Here is a 10,946-nt window from a genome sequence, read left to right as displayed (position 1 = left end):
TGATTATAACTATATCCATACAAAAATATCTTCAAAATTAAAAAAAAGAAAATATAATCAAATATTTATTCCGTAATTAAATTCCAATATCTAAGTACCATACCCTAAAGCATATATAGTCGATGAAATCAAATAAAATTCCTCAAGAATACCATGCATGGCCCTACTGTTTTCATGACAAGCACGTTCAAAACAAACCCCACAACCTAAAGAATTAAAAGCACCAAAGGCGAAATGATTATTTTTACAAAAGAAGAAAAAAGAGAAACAAAGCATGTCCCACACCATCATTTCCATTTTTTTTTCTCTTGGTACAAAAAGAAATTGTATACTTTCGACTCTAATCACTAATCGACAAGATAAACCTCAAGATCACAACCTACTCATAAAAATATTCATAAATTATTTAAATAGATGAAGAATTCTGAGATAAAAAACAAAAAAGAAAAAAGAAAAACTCGTTCTTGTAATTAGTTGAGGCAACATGCGATTGACAGATTACAGTCATAAGGGATAGTTGACGTGGGCCAAAATCCCACAGGAAATGCCCAAATTTGCTGTCTTTTTCCTCACAAACTTTCTTCTTACATAAATAACAACCAACTCTAGCTATCCCCTCCTACTTGTACAGCAGCTTTGCCTATTTGTTCATAGGAGTTAGAATTCAGGTCCCAACCAAATGGGCAAAATTGCCACCAAAATGCCTAACTTTTGCCTGAACAGGATTAGACCCCTTGTTAGGGTTCGATCGCAACCACCTCTCCAGGCCCAAAACCAAGAACACTCAGCCAGCATTATTGATGAACAGAAGCAAGACGGTTTTGTCAGTGTTGATAAGAAGGATGACTCCGGCGGCGGTGCAGAGAAACCGGCTGCGGCGAGTGGCCGGAAAATCATGATCGTGGTTGATTCGAGCGTGGAAGCCAAGAACGCCGTGCAGTGGGCACTTAGTCACACAGTTCAGAATCAAGACACTGTTGTTCTTCTCTGGGTCACTAAGCCTTCCAAACAAGGTTGGTTTCTAGGTGTCTGCATTTCATATATACATATACATATACATATATATATATATTGATAACAGAAGATCTGAATTATTGATAGGTGATGAATCGTCGAGCAATAAGGATGTGAATCATAGAGTGCCTGAATTCCTGACATGTATGAAGAATTCTTGCCAGCTTAAAAGGCCTGAGGTCTGTACATTTTTTCGAATTAGAATGGAAGTATTTCTATTCCCATTTTAACTATAGGTGTGATATATTGTGATCCTAAGTGTGAAATGGTGAACATGTGTGGAATTTATGCAAGAAAGGTGCGTTTTGAGGTGGCGGTGGTGGAAGGAAAAGACAAAGGGTCGTCTATAGTGGAGGCGGCGAAGGTGGAAGGGGTGGCGCTGCTGGTGTTGGGCCAGAAGAAACGCTCAGTCACGTGGCGGCTTATGTTGATGTGGGCGGGGAACCGGGCACCGGCCGGCGGAGTGGCGGAGTACTGTGTCCAGAACGCTAGCTGTATGGCGATTGCAGTGAGGAGAAAGAGCAAGAAGCTTGGTGGATATCTCATCACTACTAAAAGACAGAAAGATTTCTGGCTCCTGGCTTGATGACATACATTTCAATTTAGTTATATTAATAGATAAGTTTGTTTTTTTGATTTGTGGTGGAGATGATATATATGAGTTGGATTTGTACACAAATTACTTAAACTTTTAACCTTCAATTAGTTGTAAATGAAACGATTACAGCAAATGACAGTACTCCCCGCCCTCTCACCACTTGAGTTGTTTGATTGAGCTTTTCTTGATTTTGTGTGGTGGCTGAAGTATGTAAGATGTATAGTTTGGCAGTTTGGCTGAATGAAATTGGACTACTTCCCAGAAAACTTAATGAGGGCCTCATGAACTCTACACTATGAAAGTGAAGAGAAGTTCTCTTGGGATGGCCTCATGCTTCGGACACAAAATTTGGAGATCTCGTGTGAGTGTCTTGCAACTATGACAGTGAAGAGAAATTACAAAATTAAAAAAAAAAAAAGAGGTGGAATTATCATGAAAATTGAAAATTCACTTTTGGATGGTCTCCTTCATGGACTATATTTTTTGTGGATATTTGATGGTATAATATAAAATTAACTTTGGTTTTTAGGAAAATAACATGTGGCATGAACTTATGAGATAAAACTTAATTTTCATAGTTCAAGAATTAAGTTGAACAATTTAAATTATTTTTTTATAGATCTAAAATTTGATATAATTATAAGTATTCCTTAATTATAGGATATTTGATAGACACTCATTAATTTTAAGAGTTATTTATAATTTTTTAAATGATAAAAAAATATTTATAATTATATCAAAATTTTTAAGAGTCATTTGTAATTTATGTATATAATTAATTATTTTCTTTTTAGATTTCGACGTTTGTGTCAAAATCTTTTATGGTCAAACCCATTAGTAAAGCCCATTAATTTCGAGATCCGTTTCCGATATCAAATCCATTAAATGAGCCCATAACTGTGCCCCAGCAAACTCCGCTTGCTCCGAACATCGTAAACCCTAATTAAATTTACCTAAAACCCTGGTCGAAAGCTCTCTTCTTCTTCTTCTTCTTCAGTATTCAGTTTCCCTCGAATTCGAAAAAATATTAGGTGCAGAGAATCTACGTTAATGGCGAAGAAGTCAAGCACAGAAAGTTCGAAGACGAAGAAAAATAAAAGTAAGAACAAGATAAAGAATAAGTTAAGCATTCTGAATTCAGAAGCAAAGAAAACCAAAGCACCCAAAGAAAATCCATTTGAGAGCATATGGTCGAGGCGGAAATTTGATATATTGGGCAAGAAACGCAAGGAAGATGAGCGACGCCGCATTGGCCTATCTCGCTCACTTGCCATCCAAAAGGTCCCGTTTTCCTGTCATCTATCTGACTCTTTTTAACTAACATATGTGCGTAAACGGTGGTTTCTGATGCTGTTGCTATCTCTTTGCTTTCTGGGTTCATGTCTTCTTTTGGTATGAAAAAGATGCCTTTTTGTTGAGTTGTTATACGTATCTAATTCTGTTTACAGCTATCAGTTTACGGTAGTTTAACTTCTATGGTCCCTGTTGACCTAGCATGTTCTCGGAGAAATCATTTTGTACATTTCCTGACAAAACGTTAATTCACCTACCATCAAAGTTCTGGACTTTTATTCTAAATTGTCAGTTGATTGCACGAATGTATCCTATAATTGAGTTTAGGTGCACCACACTGTATGCCATATAATTACTCAGTTTTTTGGCATTGGAAAGAACTCTTTTAGTGCCCATTGCGTACTTGTTACCTTGTGTGTGTGTGAGTTCTGGTACTGTAAGACATAGTATTAATGTATTATGCTAGTTACTTGGTTAGTTCATCTATGAATTGGTGCACAGAGAGAGGTGAATGCATATGCGTTTGTGTTATCTTAATTCTTGTTTGATTATCTTTTATTAAGAGGAACCTCTTATACATTGCATTGTGTAATGTCATCATGTGCATGAAAATTGCTGAATTTTGTATTCGGCCTCTGACTACTGACAATGTCATGCGCAGTATGTGTGTGTTTTTCTTACCTGTTGTATATTCATATAGATGCAACTGTGCAAGTACTCCATGGGGCCTGTGGGTAGTGTCTGGAAGATCTTTTTCCTAAAACTTGTAGCTCCTTTCCTTTCCTTTCCTTTCTCTCTCTCTCTCTCTCTATATATATATATATATTTGTTTTTTGGGATTGGGAAATCGGTATCAGTTTGTGCTAAGAACACATTATTTTACTTTGCTCACCCTCAGATTTGTATCACACTTTTTCTGAAAACATTAGGAGGAACATTCTTATATGCATTGCATGTACCATGAGTTTGTCATACATGGGTCTGACATGCCCATTTTTCTAAATTGGGGAACTGGTATTGGTTGGATTTGAATTGTGTGGATTTTTGGGTTGAAATGCAGAGGCAAAAGACACTGCTAAAGGAATATGAGCAGAGTACAAAGTCTTCTGTCTTTGTGGATAAGCGAATTGGAGAGCAGAATGAAGGACTTGGGGAGTTTGATAAGGCAATTTTAAGATCTCAGCGTGAACGACAGGTGAGGATTTTTTAAATTGACTGTTTTTTCAAGTACATTGACAGATTGACTGGAACCACTTGTAATTTTGAGAACATGTAGTTCTGAGTGATGTACCAGTTGGATGAATTAGAAGACATCAGCAAAATTTTTTGGTGGCTTTTTTAGAAGTATAGCAAATCCAGAAATCGAAGATACTCATAAAGAAGCTGGGGCAGCAAAAAAAATGACAGAAACTAATCATTGAAGCATCATTGCCTTTCTTTTTTTTGTCCCTGGTTATGTGGGTGTGAGAAATCTTTATTTAAATATCTTCTATTACTGTTGGCGCGTGATTAGTTAAAATTGAAGAAGAAAAGCAAGTACAATCTGTCTGATGGGGAGGAAGATGAATTTGAGATTCAAGACAGTGGTTACTTTCCGGAAAGAGATGATTTTGACGATGAGGAACCATTGGACGAGGACGAAGCTGACCAATCAGTTGGGAGTGACAGTAAGTGTTTATGTTGCAATGTGGTTGTTCTGCTTTCCTTTCACAACAAATGCTGTATTTCTGACATGGGTTGTGCGTGTATAGGTGTGGAAACAGAATATAATCTTACAATGGGATAATGATTCATGTTGCTTACATTTTATTGCTTGTTGTGAACTGAAAGTTTATAAAAATCCTCTTCCACTCATGTTTTTTCCTCATCACTTCAACTGTTGTACTTGTTCTATTCCTTGGTTTCCTGGTATCTCAAACAAATTGGTTTATATTTGGTGCTGGTTTTGTTTCACGTATTTGACTTGGACTGTCTTAAGTTGATTATGATTTTTAATATGATATTTCTTAGCTGGACCTGGATATAGATAAATGAACTTCTATGTTCAAGCTAGACCTTGCAGAGCAGTTATGCTTCAGATGTTTTTTATCTAATGGCTTGATAAGGAGCAATAAAACACATTGTTTGACTGATTTGGTTCCTCTATATCATTTTTATTGGCCTGTATATTGCTGTGCAGAAAAGTTGACGCTGGGACGAGTTAATCACCATGAGGCAGAACCTGATTTGGAGTTCAGATCAGCAGAAGGAAGGGAAAATGTGAGATTAATTTTATGCCACATGACAATTCCACCACCCTCCCCCAAATTCTCCAGACCCTTTTTCTTTTCTCTGACATCCAGTCATTATAATAGTCTCTGTTGGATCTTGCATTGTCTCTTGGCTAAAAGAATTGTCACTTACATTAGAGAGTTATTTTGGTCCATCCAAATACCTAAGCTATTCAACCATGAAATTCCTGCAAAATTTGATGGATAATTAGCCAGCTTCATCTACTCGTTTGATATTTTTAACCTGGTTTTATAGGTTCAAGTATTTTGTGGTATGATTATTTTTGAGTGTTATCATGTCAAAATGAGGATGCTGGACTCAATTGTTTACATGAACAAGGCAGTTCCTCCATTGTTCTTTTCATTCATTTGGTCCTGTGGAAGGGCTGTGGAATAACTAACTATGGTAAATTTCCCCATATCATCACTCAATATTCATGATATATGAAAGTAATGTTTTAATTATTTTCCCCTGACTTCTGGCACTTGCCTCAAATATCTAGCCTTGTTGAACATTCTTTTCTTTATTAGGTGTATAATTTTTCTCCTTTTTATTAGGGGAAACCAATTGCTCGTTTTTTGGATTTATCTTCTGGGAGTAGGTAGGACTATAGCCATCGTCCTTAAGTTTCCAAATTGGCTGGGTTTCTCTAGAATCCTTTTGGTTGTTCTGGGGTTTTGCTGAATTCATTCCCCTTATTTGAAATATCACCACAAGTCCTGCTAAAGTATGAAACTACAATATATCTAAGAAACTAACTTTATTTTCCTCAAAACAAGACCAGTCTAATTCAGCTTCTAATTGGGTTGCATCTTTCTTATTTCAGAGGCAGAAGAGCAAGAAAGAAGTGATGGAGGATATTATATTTAAAAGCAAGTTCTTCAAGGTTGTGAATTCTTTGTGATTTATAAAATATCATTTGCCTGTGATACTATCTGTATTTGTTCATGTCTTACCTGCTGGCATCCTGTCAGGCTCAAAAAGCAAAGGATAAGGAAGAAAATGAACAGTTTATCGAACAATTGGACAAAGATTTTGCATCATTAGTTCAGTCTGAGGCCCTCTTGTCACTGACACAACCAAACAAAATGAGAGCTCTCAAAGCTCTTGTAAACAACAGTATCTCAAATGACAATGCCAAGAAAGAGGAGACAAACATTGAACAGAACAAAGTTCCCCCTCAGCAGGTACATTTCTACTTTACAAAATTTTTCTCATACTGTGTTGAGTAGTATTCTTTGATAATGGCCTCAATAACTAATCCTCGCCGATTTTCCAGAAAAAGAAAAATGGGAATCTTTTCCTATTCACTTTGCTTCTTTCTTTCGTACTCTTTTATTTATGGTTGTACTAACTAGTTCTGGCTGGTTTTCCAGAAAGATAAAAATTTAGAACCCCATCCTCTACATTTTTCTTCTTCATTTGATAAGATTTCCAGCCGCTCGACTTAATGAGTTCATGCATGTAAATGCAATTGCTTTTTATGGTTCTTCTATTATTTTGACAGTTATTGATAATATCTGGGGTCAATTGGTCTTTACAGGAAAAACCTGATCATTATGACAAACTGGTTGGTGAAATGGCACTTGATATGCGGGCTCGGCCGTCTGACAGGACAAAGACACCGGAAGAGTTAGCTCAAGAGGAGAAAGAACGTCTAGAGCAATTGGAGGTATAATTCGGTTTGGACACCCAGATTTATCTTTATCTTAGTCACCTTGTATTTATCTTTATCTTAGTCACCTTGTATTTATCTTTATCAATTGGATAAGGTGGAAGTTATTGATTTTTTTACATATCCCAGATTTCACATGTCGACTTTCTTCCTCTATATACATATTCCCGAGACTTTGGTTTATATTGTAAATTTGTAATTATCATTAAATAATACTAATAAAGCTTAAACCTGGAAAAAAGGTAGATATTCAGTGGAAGAAATAATATAATAGCAGTAAAAGTAACATGCATACGTACCTATGGTTCAGGAAGAGCGTCAGAAGAGGATGGTTGCTGCTGATGATTCCAGCAATGAAGATGCCAATAGTTCTGGAGAAGATGATGATGAATCTTCTAAGCAGATTAGACATATATCTGGGGATGATCTTGGTGATTCCTTCTCTCATGAGGACAAACCAAGAACTAAAGTTGGTTGGATTGATGAGATCCTTAGAAGAAAGAATGATAGTGAGCTGGAGAGTGATGATGCTGCGAGTTCTGGGGAATCAGAAGATGATGAGGAGGATGCGGAAGAATCTGATGGGGACCATGATGAAGATGACAAGGCTCAATCTCTCAAGGACTGGGAACAGAGTGATGATGACAATATTGAAACTAATTTGGAGGACGAATATGATGATGAAGATGACGATGAAGGAGAGGGTGATGATGGTATTGAGAAACGGGTGGATATGGTAGACCAGAAGAAGATATCAGAAAGTAGGGGCAAACAAAAAGGCAATGCAGGTTTTTCCAAAGTAAAAGCAAATGTTGAAGAGGATTTGGATAAAAAAGGGGAGCTTCCCTATACAATTGAAGCTCCAAAAAGTTTCGAAGAATTTAGTGCATTGTTGGAGAATCGCTCCGATGATCAAATTCTGGAAGCTATAAGGCGAATTAGGGCATATAATGCAATCACTATCGCAGCAGAGAACAGGAAAAAAATGCAAGTATGTTCATTTCGGTTTTATGCCCCCCACCCCCCAACCCAAATTTGAATGTATAAGCATTTATCATTGATCTATGCATTGAATTTATCCCCCCTCAGGTTGAATGTATAAGCATCATCATTAATCTATGCATTGAATTTATTTGCAGCTATTTTATGGCATCTTATTGCAATACTTTGCTGTTTTGGCAAACAAAAGACCATTGAACTTCAAGTTGCTCAATATGCTTGTCAAGCCCTTGATGGAGATGAGTACAGAGATCCCATACTTTGCGGCCATATGCGCTCGTCAGCGATTGCTACGTACCCGTACTCATTTTTGTGAAGATGTCAGGCACACAGGTTAGCTGTAGACTGTATGGATCAAAATATTCCGTTTTTTAAAACTTTAAAGAGCCAGGGATCTTCAGCCAACACATGGGTCTCTCATTTCATTCTTTTTTATCTGCTCCCGAACTCTTCTCCCATGACAGGGAAAAGTTGTTGGCCTTCTCTGAAGACACTCTTTCTGTTGAGGCTGTGGTCCATGATCTTCCCCTGTTCTGATTTCCGGCATGCTGTCATGACTCCTGCTATCTTGTTGATGTCCGAATACCTCATGCGCTGTCCTATAACTTCTGGTCGAGATATTGCAATTGGTTCCTTCTTGTGTTCTATGGTGCTCTCTGTGAGTATTAATTTGCTTGACTCTTTCATCCTTTGGATTACAAAATATACTTAGCAGGAGACTAACTTTATGTTGCATAATGGTCAATAATCACAGTACACTGCAAAATATTTCCAAAAATCATTGTTATTAGCATTTTAGGTGCCTATCTAGCATAAATTTTGGGATAATGGCTACCAATTGAAAAATTCTGGCAGTCTCTGCATAATTATTTTTTAAGTGCACACATTCCTTTCCTCATGCCTGCCACGCCTGTGTTGACTGCAATTATATATACTTGAACAACTCTTCTTGATCTGCTACTGACTAGGGGAACTGTTGCAGGTCAGTAGACAATCCCAAAAGTTCTGCCCTGAAGCAATTACATTCATACAAACCATGCTAATGGCAGCTCTAAATAATAAGAAAAGATGCGAAGCTTCTCAGGTTTTCTTTACTAATTGTCAACTCATTTATTGCAGAAGCAGTACCTTCGTATAAAATCAACTTAATGAGTGGCTTGCTTACATTGAAGGCGGCTCTCATGCTTTTGGATAAAGAAATGACTCATTGATTGTTATTATGACAGTTATATCATCTCATGGAATTGAAAACATTAAGACCATTACTCTCTATTCAAGGACACGTTGAGAAGATCAATTCTTTAAACTTTCTAATGTTAATGGACTTGCCGGATGACTCTCCTTATTTTGCCTCCAACATGTTCAGGTTAGTAGGATTTCTTTTTAGAATTCATAAACTTCTGTTGTTAGTCCAATATATGTTCGCATGGATATAGGTTGATCTTAGGTATTACGTACTTGATTTACTAAACTTGATGTTTCTTCTCATTGTCCTCATGGTGTATATGAGAAGCTGGTTATAATTGTCAGTGCAGTGTTGCAATATGTTTAATGATTCTTTTAACTATATGATTGTAACTAGCATTTTGAACTCTGCTCGTGGGATTTTTAAATCGATAATAGTTGTATTATAATTTAGGTGTAATACTTTAAGAAAGAATCGCATCAAAACTCTCCATCTGGATGATAAGCTAACGCTTTTTTACCTGCAGGTCCAGCATACTCTTTTCAATCATTGGAAATCTTAAAGGATTTGTCAGCATTTATGAGGGATTAAAATCTTTCCCTGAGATATTTTTGCCAATTTCTGAAATATTACATGGACTGGTAGAAGAAGATCAGATACCAGATGCATTGAAGGTCGAAATCAGAGATGTAGCCGGACGTATTGAGAGTAAATCTCAGGAACACAACTTGCTGCGTCAACCACTACGACTCCGTAAGCAAAAGATTATCAAGACAGCAGTTCCAAAGTTTGAAGAGAAGTATGTCTTTATTCAACTTCATTTTTTGTAGCATCTAAGGCCTACTCAGAATATAAGCCTGCTGATAGTGAGGAAGCCATAATCTATCTATGAGATTGCCTATTTGTCAACTGATATTCTCGTCCTACTGCTTATCTTTCATGGACTTAATGGCACACATGTTCTAGTTCGAAGATCTCTAGACATTATTACTTATTGATCTTTTTATTAATGTTGCAGCTTCGTCAAGGGAAGAGATTATGATCCAGATCGTGAGCGAGCTGAGATGAAAAAATTAAAGAAACGTCTGAAACAGGAAGCTAAAGGTGCTGTTCGCGAACTGCGGAAAGATAATCACTTCTTGTTGGAGGTAAAGGAAAGGGATAAGGCACGAATGGACGAAGAAAAGGCTGAGAAGTACGGGAAATATAGAGCTTTCCTCCAAGAACAGGAGCATGCATTCAAGTCTGGGCAACTGGGTAAAGGCAGGAAGAGAAGGAGATGAGGTTCTCTCTCTATTTTCACTTTCTTGGACACGTTTCTCCTGAAGAAATGCTTGCCCCTTGTTTCTGGTAAGTAATATATTTTTTTGTTTGATTGCCATTCAAGTCTTATGTTGCTAAGTAAAACAATGTACAAACTGTTTGATGACTAAATACCTTATTATTTACTTGCATATTCTTTGAAAATTTAATAAAAAGAAATCATGGATCAGTTTAATTCTCTTAGATTGATGATGGCTGTTTGTGCAGTGCTCCTATGGATGTGGAAACCCAATTATGTGTGTAGCACGAGGCAGAATGAATGATTATAGAGCTCAAGCCCACACCCAAGACCAAAGTCTTTCTTTTGAGCTAAGTAAAAATTACTATGTGAAAGTAGTGGAAAACAAAGGTGGTGGTGGGGCTATCGTTAAAGAGGAAGACCAACAGAGTCAAGCAAATGAAGGTGCCTTAAAGCAAACAAGATTCGTCCTACTTTGTCCCTTTCAGCTGTACGGATCCAATACATCATTTTTGTTGTACTATAGATATATCTTGTCCCAGTGTGAATGAAAAATCATATCAACCAACTTTTACCTTGCCTGCAAATGTACATTTCTTGATAAATGACGTAAGTTTTCACCAAGCAA

At 36.9% G+C, this 10,946-nt stretch overlaps 2 protein-coding genes across 3 annotated transcripts; both read left to right on the top strand.

The window, feature by feature from the left end:
• The first annotated feature begins 512 nt into the window (after window positions 1-512).
• Window positions 513-1,768, top strand: LOC105156473 (Adenine nucleotide alpha hydrolases-like superfamily protein). Of its 2 annotated transcripts, none has more exons than XM_020691336.2 (3): window positions 513-1,013; window positions 1,102-1,193; window positions 1,274-1,768. In XM_020691336.2, the coding sequence occupies exons 1-3, from the start codon at window positions 680-682 to the stop codon at window positions 1,598-1,600; spliced, it is 753 nt and encodes a 250-aa protein (XP_020546995.1). In that variant the 5' UTR covers window positions 513-679; the 3' UTR covers window positions 1,601-1,768. The 2 variants fall into 2 exon arrangements, with proteins under 2 accessions (XP_020546995.1, XP_011070912.1); XM_011072610.3 differs by having other exon boundaries at window positions 518-1,013; window positions 1,313-1,768.
• A 760-nt stretch (window positions 1,769-2,528) lies between these two features.
• LOC105156472 (nucleolar-like protein) lies at window positions 2,529-10,946 on the top strand. The gene is made up of 15 exons (XM_088877661.1): window positions 2,529-2,893; window positions 3,966-4,100; window positions 4,419-4,572; window positions 5,085-5,164; window positions 6,003-6,062; window positions 6,151-6,363; window positions 6,720-6,848; window positions 7,162-7,842; window positions 7,991-8,183; window positions 8,315-8,508; window positions 8,833-8,934; window positions 9,077-9,216; window positions 9,563-9,835; window positions 10,055-10,386; window positions 10,567-10,946. Exons 1-14 carry the CDS (start codon window positions 2,663-2,665, stop codon window positions 10,317-10,319), a joined length of 2,850 nt encoding a protein of 949 aa, XP_088733787.1. The 5' UTR covers window positions 2,529-2,662; the 3' UTR covers window positions 10,320-10,386; window positions 10,567-10,946.

Source organism: Sesamum indicum, linkage group LG2 (genome assembly GCF_026168435.1).
Source record: "Sesamum indicum cultivar Baizhima isolate 11 linkage group LG2, ASM2616843v1, whole genome shotgun sequence".
NCBI lineage: Eukaryota > Viridiplantae > Streptophyta > Magnoliopsida > Lamiales > Pedaliaceae > Sesamum > Sesamum indicum.
Note: the sequence above shows the minus strand (reverse complement) of the source record. Positions and strands in the feature narration are given on the sequence as shown.

Bases quoted from the DNA above. Each gene is read 5' to 3' on its own strand.
- LOC105156473 (XM_020691336.2), top strand. From the start codon at position 680: ATGGGCAAAATTGCCACCAAAATGCCTAACTTTTGCCTGAACAGGATT. The intron at 1,014-1,101 runs GTTGGTTTCTAG...AATTATTGATAG, and splicing joins CACTAAGCCTTCCAAACAAG to GTGATGAATCGTCGAGCAAT. The intron at 1,194-1,273 runs GTCTGTACATTT...TGTGATCCTAAG, and splicing joins GCCAGCTTAAAAGGCCTGAG to TGTGAAATGGTGAACATGTG.
- LOC105156472 (XM_088877661.1), top strand. From the start codon at position 2,663: ATGGCGAAGAAGTCAAGCACAGAAAGTTCGAAGACGAAGAAAAATAAA. The intron at 4,101-4,418 runs GTGAGGATTTTT...GCGCGTGATTAG, and splicing joins GATCTCAGCGTGAACGACAG to TTAAAATTGAAGAAGAAAAG. The intron at 8,184-8,314 runs GTTAGCTGTAGA...CTCCCATGACAG, and splicing joins TGAAGATGTCAGGCACACAG to GGAAAAGTTGTTGGCCTTCT.